Source organism: Hevea brasiliensis, chromosome 3, assembly GCF_030052815.1.
Source record: "Hevea brasiliensis isolate MT/VB/25A 57/8 chromosome 3, ASM3005281v1, whole genome shotgun sequence".
NCBI classification, from domain to species: domain Eukaryota; kingdom Viridiplantae; phylum Streptophyta; class Magnoliopsida; order Malpighiales; family Euphorbiaceae; genus Hevea; species Hevea brasiliensis.
In genome coordinates this window covers 108235743-108251279 of record NC_079495.1, presented here as the reverse complement: position 1 = coordinate 108251279, position 15537 = coordinate 108235743, and the positions used below count along the sequence as shown (strand labels likewise).

At 32.9% G+C, this 15537-nt stretch overlaps 3 protein-coding genes across 16 annotated transcripts; 2 read left to right on the top strand and 1 right to left on the bottom strand.

Moving 5' to 3' along the window:
• The first annotated feature begins 173 nt into the window (after positions 1-173).
• Positions 174-2352, top strand: LOC110662588 (peptidyl-prolyl cis-trans isomerase FKBP16-1, chloroplastic). 7 transcript variants are annotated; one of them, XM_021821606.2, is made up of 8 exons: positions 174-402; positions 521-709; positions 807-880; positions 1094-1187; positions 1330-1390; positions 1847-1892; positions 1979-2049; positions 2186-2352. In XM_021821606.2, the coding sequence occupies exons 1-8, from the start codon at positions 344-346 to the stop codon at positions 2261-2263; spliced, it is 672 nt and encodes a 223-aa protein (XP_021677298.2). In that variant the 5' UTR covers positions 174-343; the 3' UTR covers positions 2264-2352. The 7 variants fall into 7 exon arrangements, with proteins under 7 accessions (XP_021677298.2, XP_021677299.2, XP_021677300.2 ...); XM_021821607.2 differs by having other exon boundaries at positions 175-402; positions 524-709; XM_021821608.2 differs by having other exon boundaries at positions 177-402; positions 846-880.
• A 622-nt stretch (positions 2353-2974) lies between these two features.
• On the bottom strand, positions 2975-7342 carry LOC110662587 (uncharacterized). 6 transcript variants are annotated; one of them, XR_009147750.1, is made up of 8 exons: positions 6737-7342; positions 6200-6301; positions 5926-5990; positions 5389-5444; positions 5275-5304; positions 3589-5195; positions 3357-3474; positions 2975-3216 (listed from the first exon to the last, which is right to left on the bottom strand). XR_009147750.1 is itself a non-coding variant. In XM_021821605.2 (6 exons), the coding sequence occupies exons 1-6, from the start codon at positions 6931-6933 to the stop codon at positions 5073-5075; spliced, it is 573 nt and encodes a 190-aa protein (XP_021677297.2). In that variant the 5' UTR covers positions 6934-7342; the 3' UTR covers positions 2975-5072. The 6 variants fall into 6 exon arrangements, 1 of the variants encoding a protein (XP_021677297.2); XR_009147751.1 differs by having other exon boundaries at positions 3357-3471; XR_009147753.1 differs by having other exon boundaries at positions 3357-3839; positions 3968-5195.
• A 2935-nt stretch (positions 7343-10277) lies between these two features.
• Positions 10278-12798, top strand: LOC110662586 (uncharacterized). Of its 3 annotated transcripts, XM_021821601.2 has the most exons (4): positions 10278-10570; positions 10902-10983; positions 11072-12436; positions 12531-12798. In XM_021821601.2, the coding sequence occupies exon 3, from the start codon at positions 11159-11161 to the stop codon at positions 12059-12061; it is 903 nt and encodes a 300-aa protein (XP_021677293.2). In that variant the 5' UTR covers positions 10278-10570; positions 10902-10983; positions 11072-11158; the 3' UTR covers positions 12062-12436; positions 12531-12798. The 3 variants fall into 3 exon arrangements, with proteins under 3 accessions (XP_021677293.2, XP_021677295.2, XP_021677296.2); XM_021821603.2 differs by lacking the exon at positions 10278-10570 and having other exon boundaries at positions 10639-10983; positions 12513-12798; XM_021821604.2 differs by lacking the exon at positions 10278-10570 and having other exon boundaries at positions 10639-10983; positions 11072-12458.
• Positions 12799-15537: the final 2739 nt, after the last annotated feature.

Here is a 15537-nt window from a genome sequence, read left to right as displayed (position 1 = left end):
TTTAACAGAAAAGGCGCCTTATCTTTTCCCCTCTTTCTCCATGGGAAGGAAATGGACCACGTTCACCCCCTTTTCATGAACCTTCGATTTATTTCTTAGACCAACCGGCCAAAAATGAAAATTCATTATTTACCGCATACATAAAATTAGAAAGCAAAAAGCTAGACCAGCCACATGTCCAACTATAACTTAACGGAGCCAAAGACCAAATGTGTACCAAAGAAAAAATTGCCAATACCCCATTTATAGGATGGCCCATTGCTAACGAGGACATGCTCTATCCTCTTGAGTCTTGACAGCCAAGTCTTATGATTATCAACTTCTGAAATTTGGATTTGGTGAAATGGAGGGGCTTCCATTGCATACACTGTTTCACTTTCCTCCAGTTCTCCAATCTCCCAGGTAAAATGTCCACATGATTTAGAGCAGTCATTTCATTTTGTAGTAGTTATTTGTTTAATAAATTTAGTAGCAAAATTTGCTAGTTTGTCACTGATCACGTTACTTTTGCTCAAATCAGCAGTAAGAGATGGAGAGATGCTATGACTATGGATTTTTATGGTCAATTTGCTCCACTAACAGTGAAAAGCTTGCCAAGAAGAGGGCTTTTGAAGGCTATTGGATTCAATACCGTCCTATCATGTGTCAGTCCTGTTTTTGCTGCTCCAATGCCAGAGGTGAAGGAACCTCAAGTTTTCGGTAAAATGTTGTATGTTTTAGCTTTATTTCCTTTCTTTCAATTCTTTTATACGTTTTGTTCTTTAATAAGCTCAGTATAGTTCTTTGTAATGCACACACACTACTAGTTCTCATATGAGATTTTGCTTGGGATTTGAAGTGTACAGGACACTGAAGCTTGATAGTGGGGTGAGGATTCAAGGTATCTATTTGAAGTGTTCAATTCAAGTTTGTGATACAAAGAACGATTCTATCTGTAACTAACTCTTAGGCAGTTTAGTTGTAAGCATGATTTATAAGAGTTGATATTGCGATTTTAATATGCAAGAAACAACAACATGCCATATGTTCCCTAGCATAATTAGCATCTTATTCTTAGAAGTGGAAACTTAATTTCTGCCTTTTTGTTTTCTAGATATTATTGAAGGAGAAGGTCAAAAAGCTCAAGAAGGAGATCTTGTTGAAGTAAATTATGTATGCCGCCGCTCAAATGGATATTTTGTCCACAGGTACTTTTACTTCTATGTTCTGGGGGTTTCTCACTAATTTACTTGCATATTCAGGAATAGTCTCTGCAGGATTCATGCTATATATAGTCTCATCCTTTGTCAAATGGATGGCCCTTTTGAATTCTAACCGTCCTTAATACAGCACGGTGGATCAATTCAGTGGAGAAAGCTCACCTGTCATACTTCCTTTGGATGAGAATCAGGTATGTAGGAAATTTTTGTTTCTTCTCAAGATTAGATTCAGCTTTAAGGACAATTGGTTCACGTTTTGGTGTATATCTCTACCGAATGCTGGGAGCATTTAATGTGGCTGGAAAAGAAAGGGAATGGGATGTGGGTGCTAGCTATATGGGAATTGTATATCAGAGACCAGAGATCAACTCCTACTCACAGAGGAGAAAGGGTGCCTCCCCAAGCTGTATCCCTGAAGAAATAAAAGGGTAAAACAGAAGGGGAAAAGAGAAAACATTAATTATTGTTGGCACTCATTCCTTTCTTCTTTTAGCTCGAGGCAGACACTTGGTTATTGAACTACTAATCAACGGCATAAAGATAGTTATTTTGATTGTGAAAAAGAAACCTACTTTGTTAAGAATGTGCGATCATCTTTTTCTTATCAAGAAGAGTGCTTTCATGTTGTAAATTGCTCCTTCTGACAGATTATCAAGGGCTTGAAGGAGGTTCTAATTGGCATGAAGGTTGGAGGTATGCTCTAAACACAGATTCACAATGTGAAAACGTATTCTTTAACATGATCCTCAAATGTCTTTTGTTTCTGACCATCTCCTCAGGGAAGAGAAGAGCATTGATTCCACCTTCTGTAGGGTACATAAATGAAAACTTGAAGCCAGTCCCTGAAGAGGTTTATTAATCATCTTACCCTTCTTCTTTTCCCTGAAACTTCATTGAATCCAACTGATTCTTTTGTGTCATCTTTATTTTGCATCATCATATTATAATTAATTTATGTTATGTTCATTGGCCTTAATTGGTTGCAGTTTGGTCCTCGTCGAAGCCTTTTCTCTCATGCAAATGAGCCTTTAATATTTGAGGTGCAGCTCTTAAAAGTCCTATGAGTTTTTCTTTGTTATACATACCTTGTAATGAAATTAGAATTATTTTTATTTTTATATCTTTATTCAATTGGAGTTCTCATTCTTGTGAAGATATTGCCTTATTTACCAAGATCCTTATTTATTATTTATTATTTACCAAGTTCCTTATGGCTAGACTACTATATATACAAAACTTTGTAGAAAAGAACCCCATACAACAAATCATATTCAACTTGAAGAGAAATCATCAATATGATCTCTTTTAATTAATTTCTTATTATAAAGATAATTCATGCAATTCTTTTACTTCATAAATATGATCATAATAATTATTTATAAATTTGTCACTAAAACAAATCAGGGCAAAAAATATAGCCAGTCATCGATTAAAATTCGTCGCTAATTGATGTAATTCTTTTGCTTCCCTTGCGAAAAACTTAAAGCATTTGCATTATAGTATATTCCCCATTTGGTATGTCTCGATTCGATTCAATTCGATCTGATTTGAAAAAATTTGATGGTCAACTTTATTTTATGAACTTTTTATTTTAAACTTTTTTCTTTACTCAAAATCAAATCAAACTGGTTAAAATCGATTTGATTAATCCTATTCAAGATGATTCTATCAAATCCATATTTGACCAATTCAGTTTAAATCTAGACCATACCCTTATTCTCACAAAAAGTTAATTTTCCTTGAATTATAGAGAAAACGAGTATTAGAGACATGTATTCCAGGAATCAATACTATATATCTCATTGAAGGAATGTCAGTGGATTCAATTTGTCCTCATATAAAAATGTTTACAATGGATTTATGGGCGAAGACCTCAATTCGTCTTCCCCCATACTTAAATTCACTGTTTGGGTGGAAGTGGAAGGTGCATGGGATTCTACAAGTATCGACCAAAGAACGTGCACATCTTCACTTGGGCAGGACTTCACGTCTTCATATAAAATGTATATGCCTTTACCTAATAAAAAGAAAAAAAAGAATATAACAAATTAACAATATATAGCCACAAATAGGATATTAATTATAAGATTTATAGATGGTAACTGAGTACAAGTAGTAGAGTGATATACTATGAGAACCATAAGAGAGATAATGTACTCTTTCTATGAGCCGATGAGTGTAGGCGAAACCACAGCTTCTTCAATGGAGAGAAGAAGGATTGAAGCCAACCCATTTGAAGAAATGGGATAGATTCATAGTAGGTGCAGTACTGCTACTAAAGAACAAAGAAAATAGAGCTATAAGGAAAGAAACTTGAAAGAGAGAATATATAAAGAGAGAAATGATGATGTTGTTGCTTTGCTTAGACAAAAAGTGAATTATAGATTACCATTTGCAGTTGCATTTCCCTTACACTTGCAGGCTGAAGATGCTAAAATCAATTTGGAAGTTTGGTGTCATGTCTGCATCTCATCGTCAACAGAACAGATGTATAGGTCCTGTACCCTTTACGTACCACTTGTGTGTCATTATACATGTATCATCCCCTTGTTCTTCAAACCATTATTGGATCCGTGTTGTACCAAAAAAGATTGGCCCTGATTTGTGGATTTGATTCTTTCAGTCTTGAGACCCATATTTCTGTGAAGAAACAGAAGAATCACATGTTTCTCACAAGTAATAACGTGTGCTCCATTATTAAACAGGTTTCATTAACTTGGTACATCTGAAAATTGGAGAGGTTGTCAGGATTTGAACTCCTAACTTACTGAAACAAGGCAAATGAGGTCGATTAATTTGAAGGTGCCTTTGCTACTCAGTGGTAATCTTGCTTCACTATTGGACTGAGAAAGTAATTAAAATACATGGAAAGAAATCCTTCAAAAGCATCTCTCTTGTGATGGGGACATATAGAGTTGATTACACGTGAAGAATGAGGCCATATGCTGCGGAATTTGGTAGGGTCTTTTTTTTTTTCCTCCTTTTGGTTTGCAAGTCAAGAGATGTCCCCTTGGGGCAGAAGCAGACAGAAGAAGCTCAAATTCATCTTGGTGGATCAACTGCTCAATCAAGAGTTTTAAAATGTTAGAAAACTACTCCGGATGCAACGTTTCATTTGTCCATCAATAATTCTCCATGTAATTACAGGTATATCTGGTGCCCCACCGTTCTAAATTGTTGTGCTTTTCTTTTTTTTTTTTTTAAGTTCAATTGGGTTTGATTGAGACTCAAACTCGACTTCAGAGTCTTTAGATATAACTTCAATACAGCAGAATTAGAAGGCCCTCAATTGTCTCAGCTGCCTCCTCCTAGGCAACTATTACCACACTCCCACATCCAAATGAAATATACATGAATTGGATGATTCCACAATACAATACAAATTGGATAATTCCTCAGACCAAGTATTTGGCGTTAGCCCTGAGCTGATCCATCTTCACATTCTCCAGCAACCCGAGCCACCTCCGGAATTTGTTGTTGATTCTCATCTTCCAACTCAACTTTCTTCTTTCTGCAGATTTTAAGCAATCTAATCACCTTCAATATTAATCTTCCCTCCTCCACACCCCACACCACTTCAACCCCCACCCCCTTTTTTCGAGCTCCAATCGCTTGAGGCAACTGAATAGGAAACAAAAATCCAGAACTTGAAAGGAGAGAACGGATTTAAGATGCTGCTGCTGCTGCCCCATTTCTTTTTTTGTCCCCTACCCGTCAGGAGGCTTTTGGAATTAGAGTTATCAAATTTGTACATGACCAGTAAAACTTTAGCTACTTTTCTGAGTAAACAGCCACAGCCCTGACCTCTGAAGTCATGAAGAAGCCATACTAATATCACACCACTAGGAAGATTTAGGTAGACTGCACCATATATTATATAGCTGCACAGAGGATAACTAGGAGGAAAATAAGTGCAGCTACTCCAAGAATCAAACAGATGATCCAACACACCTTCCTGAGTACACTCATTGGAATACAAGTAGCAGACTGCTTCATCTACTCATAAAAAAGATATAGAACAGTTAATTAGGTGGAAAAAAAAAAGAGGGTTAGGTCATTTATTCAAAAAATGTACCTGCACTCGACTTTGCGATGCATCCTTTGACTGCACGAACAATCAGAAACTACAGTCAGAAGGTAATAATTTTCAGAAAATTTAGAGCACCTTCATATGAATAATGATTCTTACAATAAGAGGTTTGAGCATCTCTGGATCATCTTTGGATATGGAGGGCTTTATATGATCTGCATCATAGTATAGAGAGGACTTAAACCAAGAGAATATACAGATCTTTTTTAAAACAATGATGGCAGACCTTCCAAGTACCAGAATATTTCCAAGTTCATGTGTCTCTGTCAATGCCTATCCTAAAGTTAAATGTTACTGAAGAAGGAAAAAAGTGTAAGTTCACTTCTAGAAGATTTGCTTACATGTATGCAAGAATAAATTTTAAGGGGTCTTAATAGCCCAAATGATGAATGACCTCCAACACAATATTTTTGACTTTTCCCCCTTTCATATCTAGTAGGAGTTGTCACTCTATTACAGTTCACCTCTATATTTTACCCCGACCAACTATTCGCTTTGTTATAGTAAATAATGCGAAGAGGCTAGCCGTCAGTGATCATGTACTTAACTAACAGTGTGATGAATTGATCTAAATGTAAGATCATTCTTACTCAAGCAGCCTCGTTGATGCCTGAACCTAAATGTGTAAAGTTGTACCTTGGTCATCGCTTTTGGTGGGATTATTGGTTCCTTGAGCATTTGCAACAGCCGACCCTCCTACCCTGTAAAAGATGCAAATATGACATTGGTACCAATTTAAAGATCATCCAATCAAAAATAAGATTTAGGAATTGAAATAATCCAAGTGCATAATCAAACATAATAAAAAATTGAAATACATTTCTAACCCCAAAATCCAAGTGCATTAGAGTTGAAAATGTAATGGTTCAGCTAACATTGGAAAGTAATAAGAACACAAGAACAATCATACCTCTTTGTAGATGGTGATGTATAGAGACTGAAAGCCAGCACCCTTGTTCTTAGCCGGAGGTCTGATAGCATTTCCCATCGGAATTTCGTTTCTTCTTTAGTTCTGCAAATATACTGCAGCAGCTAAATATTACTTAAGCAAGCTAATTGAGTCATCTCTTCACTCTTTGTAGGCAGAGAAATATTTCTCGAAGAGATAATCTACTAGTGCTTTGCTAATCTCCTTTTTATTTATTGTGATTTGATCCATGAGTCTTTAACCTTTGCCCGCTTGAACACAGCATCATCCAAGTACTAACCTATCTTTAACTATGTTGCAATGCAAAGAAAATTGAAAATTTCCCATCTAATTGAACCAAAATTCATCATCTACTCTTCAACCAAAAAAATCATTGGATGTGGAGAATAAGGGGAAGAAAAAGAAGAGAACTTAGAACACAAAATTAAACAAACTACTTCCACTCACACCACAAATTTGAATCTAAAGTAACGAACAAAGCAAAACCCAGAAGAGCAGGAAGTGAGGGAACGAACGTACAAGATAGGTTTGGAAGGTGGGTTATGGAGGAGTGATTCAAGGCGATCAAGCTTGACTCCGACCTCCAAAAGCTTGGATTGAGCATTGTCTCCAAGCCTGTGTCCGTTCTTGATCCTGCTTTCTATGTCCTCCACCAATCTGGAAACCTCTTGTGCTTCTCTCATCCATGCATCCACAAATAGAGAGTTTTCACTCATCTCTCCAAGACTTTGCAAGACCCTGAAACTACACACTTCCAAGTTCCACCTCGCTCTCTTTAAGCTTTATGGGTCATTTGCTAATCTGATAAATCTCCAATGAGGACAAAACAATGGAGTTTGCACCCATCTGACTATCCAGCTAAGATAGCGTAATAATTAATGATAATTATCATCGTTCTTACGATACAGATGGCAAGCAGGATTTCATTAATTTGCATTAATGATTAGACTAAACTTTGTGTTGCTGCCTAATTTGGCAATTAATTGTCTAATCATACTACGTAATAGATCATGGTTTGATAATCATCACATCATTGTCTGGTGATTTTTGATAAGTAGCTCATTAGTTGTAAAAGATGACAAAATGTTGAGGCTATTCTGGTGCAGAACCAGACTTCAAGAAAGAATCAAATCAATCAAGAAACGCAGAAAAAAAAAACTAATCAGTACAAAATAGCAAGAATTTCTTGATTACTTTATTGCAGTCAAGATCGTGTTTTTTCCCCCTCCTTTAGATAAGGCTTTCGCTCTTCTCATTGGATGAGGTATTTAACTATTATTCATGTAGATAAAAATACATAGATGATTAAATAGTAAGAAAGCTTGATTTCTTTTTATTTGATGTGTGCCTTTAAAGATAGAAATGGATCATTTTCAGGATAAGAATTAGATAAGTGCATTTTCCTTGTAATATCACCGATTATTACAGAGTCTTAGATTGAGTTAGTTTATTTTCATTGTAAGATCTTTATATAGGATTTGGAGTTGATTTTATTGTAATTTTTAATTTTTCATCCTGTAAAATTCTCTCATGCTAAATTAAATGAACTTTTATTGTTTTAAAAAATATGGATAAGTGCTAATAATTTTTTTTTTTAATTGATCCAGCAAGGTTGAGGCTGACATTTAACTCCAAGCAAAGGCATGGAGTATTGTATCCTTGTGCATATATAATCATGAAGGATTTTTTTTTTATTTAAATTTAGTCTATTATGATCTAAGATACATAATAGTAATACATATTTAAAATTTTTTAATAATTTAATATAATTATTTTTTAAAATTTTTATATTTAAAATAAAATAATTTATTTTTTTAACTTAACTATTTGGTATATTGTTTTGATTGAATTTTATCTTCATTATAGCTCAAAAAGCAAAAGGAAAATAATAATAATAATAATAATAATAATAATAATAATAATAATAATTTTCTTGAAGGTTGAAAGCCATAAATACCCATCAAAATGTGCAAGTATACTAATTCTTGATTTCAACTTCTACAAGAAGTGGAGCCAAAAGAACAAAGATATAATGCGCTTATAAATTTTCCCTCTTTTCCCACCCTATCTCTCTCAAAAAATATGAATTTTAATTTTAATAAAATGTAAGGTAAATATAAGCACTTAAAAATTAAAAATTAAAAATAATAATATTAACTATATTATTGGATAAACACCTCCATCTTAAATTTTAAATTTAAAATTCATTTTATTAACTAAACAATATATTTTTAAATTTATAAATTTTAAATTTTAAATTTTAAATTTAAATTTCAAATTGAAATGAATAAATCCAAACCCAGCATATGTTTTCAATATACAATAACCTTCAATAAAGTTATACACAGTATCCATTATTATTAGAGGTATTTAAGATTACAGTGCTTTGAAAGTCAAACAAGATTCATTTATGTTTTGACTTTTGTTGAAAGCTGTTGAAATAAATATATTAATTTAAGAGTATTAAAAATTAAATTAAAATTAATTTTAATATATTTTAGTAATATAAATATTAAAATAATAAAATAATATTTAAAAAAAATTATTTTTAGTAATATTTAAAATTATTTGTTTTAAAAAAATACTTTTTTTAATTTTTGAACTTAAATATCAAATGGATTCAAATTTAAAATCAATTTCACTATTTAATTACAGGAATGAATCATTATTAAAATTATAATAATTTTAATAGAATCTTATTCCTATTTAACTCATACAACGAACACTCTTCATCCGTGACAATTTAGTTGAGTTGATCAATTTTTTCCATCAAGTTAACCTAATTGAATTAGTCCTATTAATGAGTTGAAAAGAATTAATGAATTTTTAATTTTAATTAGTATTTAAACTAGTAACTCACACTTTAGGTTCCAAAAACTAAAATAATATTCATTGGATTTTTTTTAACCTTCGACTCAACTCAATTAAGCTTTTATTTCAAAAATTTAGAGTCGGCTATATGGATTCACTTTACTCCACTCTAAATAATTTTTGATTAAATCATCAGAAATATGTAATATTTCTAGATCATATTATACTGCTATCTTCCAAGTTAATTTATGTCTATTCCTTTTTTTCTTTCTATCATCTAACTTAATATGCTCTACTTGTCTAACTGGAGTCTCCGTATGCTTACGCTCCACATGACTAAAATACCTTAATCTCCCTTCTCTCAATTTATCCTTAATTGGCACTACTCGTATATTTTCTCTAATACTCTCATTATAGACTTTATCTAGTCTAGTATGAATATTCATCCACCTTAACATTCTCATCCCTGCAATTTTTTATATATTGATATTTTTAATTATTTTTTTGTTTCAGTGATTTCATTTTATACGTGATTTTAGTATTACTAAGCTAAAAATTTATTGATATATTTTAAAAAATGTATTTTTTGAAAATTATTTAAAATATATATATATATTTATTATTTTGTTAACTGAAATAAAGTAGCTTTAAAAAAAAAAAAGATATGTAGTGGGCTTAAGAGAGGCCCAAGTGAATTCAAAGGGCCCCCATCTGGCCTGCGACGCACGTATCCGACCAAGGGCATGTGCACGTGAACTCGACGTCTTTACTGGCACTACCGCAATTTGATGTGCGCTTAAATGGGAACTTTCATCCTCTCACGCACTATAAGTTTACCTTTAGATACCCTTCCCAATTGGAAAATTTAAACTAAAAACATGACCACTTAGATGAAAGCGTGTTCGCCACGAGCACATAACTGTTTCTTTGACAAGATTTGCATTCGCAAACGGAATGGCGTAAAAATAATTAAAAAATTTTTCAATTTAATAATAATAATAATAATAAAGCATACTTTGGAAAAAAAAAAAACTGTCTGTACGTGGGGGGGCGTACGTGGGGGGTGTGATTGTAGCGTTCAACGACATTAACATGCAAGCCAGCAACGCATGTGGACAATATTATGTTTATTTCTATCATATTTCTTAACGAACAAAATTAGTTTATTAATGCAATTTATTAATTTAAACATTATTCTCAAATAAAAATTAATTCAAATATGACATCGTGCTTCCTTTTAACATTGCTTTAATTAAATGGACTCTACACCAAACCATCTCCCATCATCATCATCTTCTTCTTCATCTTCTTTAATCCATTAAATGCATGCAGAAGCGGAAATGAATTATTAAATACTTAGAATTTACGTCTTGACCATGTTCATTCTGTTCCATGAAAAAGGGTGGTTTCAAGTGAAACTCTCTATCACTGCTGTAAATGTTGGTGTTTCTGTTTACATGTGAAGACATGTCAGATAAAAGAAGGTCATGAGAGAGAGCTACAGAGAGAAAGAGATGCCCTTTTTTCCTTTCTCAGTGTGGGGTAATCTTCAAAACCCAGCCTTTCCAGTAATACCTAGTTGCCATAGCATTCACATTTACCTGCCTTTTTTTTGCTCCTTTCTCTGTCTAACCTGTCCATATCTTGACGTATAGAATACACCTACATGGATATTTTTCTTTGCATTTTAAAAATTTGAATTTTTTTTTTACTTATTTTATTGTTGGAGATGCATTGACAGTGAAACTAGTCTACTTTTTGTCTGCTTCTCTCGTCGATTACTTTACCACCTACATTCCCTATTTTTGTCTTCAGTTTAGATTTCCCTTCTCTCTCCTTCTTTAAGGTTATTGATTGATTGTTTCTTTTGTAGAAATGCATCAAGTAGACCATACCCAGATCAAATCAAGACTTGAGTTGCAGATTTTGAAGCGTTTATGAGATGGGCTTTTGAGGTAAGAGCTATTCCTTTGGTCAATTGCTACTTGTTCTTACTACTGTTTATTACCCAGTTTCTGATCAATTTTATTCTGTTACTTTTAGATGCAAAATTGGGTTCAAGTGTTTGTCGAAAGACCTGAGTGAGAGTTTCACTTTAGTGAATTAGAGTTCTTTGTAAAAGGGAAAAAAATGAGAGATTTTCCGTCTTGCTTTGGTGAAAATGGTGTACAAGTAGCTGATTCTTCATCTTCAAATACTAGTAAAAATGCGCAGAATTTGGTTACTTTTGTGTATCAATGTCGAATTCGAGGCCGCTCTTGCTTGATCACTATTACATGGAGTAAGAATTTGATGGGTCAAGGCCTAAGCGTAGGAATGGATGATTCTGCAAATCTATGTTTATGCAAGGTCGATATTAAACCCTGGTTGTTCTCGAAAAGAAAAGGGTCCAAGAGTTTAGAAGCATATTCTTGTAAAATTGACATATATTGGGACCTTTCATTGGCTAAATTTGGATCTGGGCCTGAACCGTTAGAGGGATTTTATGTGGGGGTTGTTGTCGACAGGCAAATGGTTCTCCTTCTGGGGGATATGAGAAAAGAAGCTTTCAAGAAAACTAGTGCCACGCCCATGCCTTCTAATGCTGTTTTTGTTTCCAAGAGAGAACACGTGTTTGGCAAGAAGGTTTTTAGCACGAAGGCTCAGTTTTGTGACAATGGTCAAATTCATGATCTTGTGATTGAATGCGACACAATTGGTATCAGTGATCCATGCCTTGTGGTTCGTGTGGACTGTAAGACTGTGATGCAAGTGAAACGGCTGCGGTGGAAGTTCCGAGGGAATCATACCATCTTGGTTGATGGTTTGGCAGTGGAAGTTCTTTGGGATGTTCATAATTGGCTGTTTGGCACGTCTGTTGGAAATGCTGTTTTTATGTTCAAGACATGCCTCTCAGCTGAGAAGTTATGGTCAAGCCACCAACCACTTACAGATCCAAATGTGTTGCCATGGTCCTTCTCACAGAGATTTCTGGACTCCATATCACAAAATCTTGGTTTTTCACTGATTTTATATGCTTGGAAGAATGAGTAGAGACTCAGAAATTTTTCTTTTGAGTGCTAACAGAACAATTAGGAGTCGTGATTTTTATTGATTATGTCATTTATTACACTTAGTTGGACAGTTTTCTTCTTCCTTTGTTGCCCAGTTGAGTTACTTGAGCAATTGATACAATTTCACTTTCTCAGTTGGCTGTATATCCTTATCAAATTGTTCATTTTGTTTCTATTTTTCCTTTTTTACAAAATCCACTATCAACAAAATACTAAATTCACGGTTGAAACTTTCTTTATTTGCGACTTGAGTTTGTTCATGTGAAATGCAGCATCTAGGACATCCTGGCTCATTGGCTTTTGAGTTGAAATCCCCCTTATGATCACTCTACAGCATGCTATGTCTTAGTTGCAAGTATGCTCTCCTTTTCCTAGAGGTATCTCAATTAATGCCAGCATTAATTCTTGTTAATTTACCATTTGATGGGAAGAAATGCTTTGTGTTTCAGGTGCCCCTGTTATTGCAACTTGTGCAGGAAAAAACATTCAAGATCAGAGCACGCTTCCTGTTCATACATAATGACGGTCTCATACTGTAATGTTGCACATGAACTTAAACATACGGGAATGATCCAGTTTGGACATGTAAATTTTGTCATTGATGGATATTGGCATGAAATTCTAACCTTTCTTTTTGCTTATTATTATTATTATTACTTTCATATTGTTGAGTAGTATCTATGAAACTATAACAGAAATGATATACTCAATTAGCCATCTCTATTAGCCTGATTCTGGGTTATGCCTCTCCAATACTGGAAAGATCTTTAACCATGACACCATAGTATAATTTATGTTGATTTGTCTGCCTGATTCGTTGTCTAGGATCTGATGTCCTTCATGACTATAAGTTCAGCAGTGATTGTATGTGTTCTCTCACCACTCTAGCCTTTGCAGTTATTATTAATTTGCCATAGTTTATTTTCTTCATCCATACATATAATATTTTAGTGCTAAATTGTTGAATTTGCTAGTCTCTGTCTCGTATCAAGCTTGTAGCTACCTTTTAACAATTAGACCATTTTCATGATTCTTTGTCCTTTATTCGTATTCATGTTATAAGCATGAATTTTATGTCAAAAGAACACGCACATAATGTGTGTGTTTTTCTGCTTAGGTTTATGATGTAGAACCTAAGTTCTCACACCCAAAATGCTTATTTAATTCCAAAAATTAATGATGCCTCTAGAAGCTACAAGCTTATATAGAGAAATGAAAATAGGAATTTGCTAAATAGTCCTGCCAAAATATGAAACTTCCCAAAAACTTATAAAACTATAACATTGTTTATTAAATTTCCTGCTAGTAAAAGAAGCATGATAATTGTTAAGATGCCCTTCTTTCCTAGATGGGTTTGGATCATGATCAAGACTAGGGCTACACCTATGGGAAGGAATGTATACTGCATCAGTTTATCATCTTCTGGAAAAGAACCCCACACTAGTTGTATGTGAGGCTTGATGCAAGTTTCATTGCCAAATAACTTGGGAGTTTCAAAACTGAACACTCTAACAAGGTGTGATCGAAACATGTGTGCTTAGATAATTGCTGTTCTGAGCCTCAAACTGCTTATATAATGTCAAAGGACAAAGATGATATATAGGAATCTCAGCTAGCTGCTTGCTTTCAAGGTCAAGTGATAATGATTGTTATGGAGTCATATATATGCTTAGATACTGATTTGAGAATCTAATTCTAAATTTGGGTCTCTACCTGGGAAGCTTTGATATTTGAATTTGTGACCTCATCCTCGTGCATATATTTTCTTCATGCATAGGCTACATGGCTCTTTCATGAAATGCATTCCTGCATAACAGGTTACAGGAGTATAAGTTGAAAAGTTGGGAGCAGAGATTGGGATCATTTAACAATTGGTGACCTAAGAAATTTCTCTGCTCTTAACCAAGCAGCTAATGTATTGTGCACATGTAATCCTGTTTAGAAAACTTTGAATTACAAATATTACATAGACCATTTGTTGGGAATTGATTGAAGTTCATTATAAGCCTCATCCCTTTGTTCTACTTTTACATCTTTAACTAGACCAACAAACCAACCACATAAAATTGTTTCCCATTAACTCCTCAACCTCCAACAAAATCATTTTTTCCCTTGAATAGAATGGCAACTGGTAATTTCAGGTTACAATGACTTTATTATATGCTTTGAATAGAAATTGAGAGTTTTAAAAGGCCTGAGTCTGATGATATTATGCATTTTCTTGTCTAAATGAGATTCACTGTGAATCTAAAATATAAGATGTATGATAAGACTCATCTATTAAATATATTAATAGTATATATTTATATTTTGAGTTCGAGTAATTAAATTAATTAATTTTATTAAATTTAAATTTAGTTTTAATTAAATTAATTTTAAATTCAAATTGCATAGAGTATGAAGTATAGTCAGGACAAGAAAAGAAAACAGAAATGGCAGCAAGCAATTCCAGTTGTGAACGCTACAGTTTTATCCATATTATTATAAGAATTAAATATTATATTCCACCGAATCATTAAAGAATAAAACTCTGTCCCGAATCCCATGTGCATTTATTGCCATCTCCCTTCTACGCGCGTGGGCCACATGCGCGACAATTTCGCGTGTCTTCACATTCACCCTTTTTTTTTTTATCAGACGTGTTTTTACCCCCTTTGTTTTCTGTCAGAGTTTGTTTTACACCTGTTTAACTGTTTAAATTACAGAAATTAATATAGTAATTATAGTATTAAATAATTTATGAATTATAAAATCCCTATTTTCTTTCTTCAAAAAAATAAAAAAAATACCACGTAGGAATGTAAGTTTTATTAATTGAATCAAATTTTTCTGAAATAATTTGATTCACTGTATTAAATTATTTTTGTGAATTTATTATTAATTTAAATACTAATCTGTAGTTTATATATCTACCAATATTATTATTAAATAAAAAATGAATTATTTGATTTTAATGGGATTTTTTAAAGAATTATGATTTGATTTTATTGAAAAATTTAATTAATTATAAAAATAAACAATTAAAATTATTTGATCAAATAATGAAAATTAAATAAAAATACTATGTAATGTGTAGACAAAAAAAAAACTCTATAAAGCACTAATGTGTAGAAAATAATGAGTATATAAATTTTAATATAAATATTTAATTTAAAATTATTTTTATATAAATTTAAATTTATAATAACAATAATTCTTTTAAAATAATTAAAAATTAGAGTAGTGCCCGTGATTGCCGTTTCAAAACACCTTTTTTTTTTTTAAATATAGAGTGGTGCCCGTGCCCACTTTTTCCCTTCATTTTGCCCTCTAATCATGGATGCTAAACCCTTGCCCTCTTTCCCTTTTATAGTATTTTAATATATTTAAAATTTAAATAATTAGGAAATGTATCTAAATAAATTTAATTTTTAATTAATAATAAAAAATACATTATTTTTAATTTAACTCATTCTT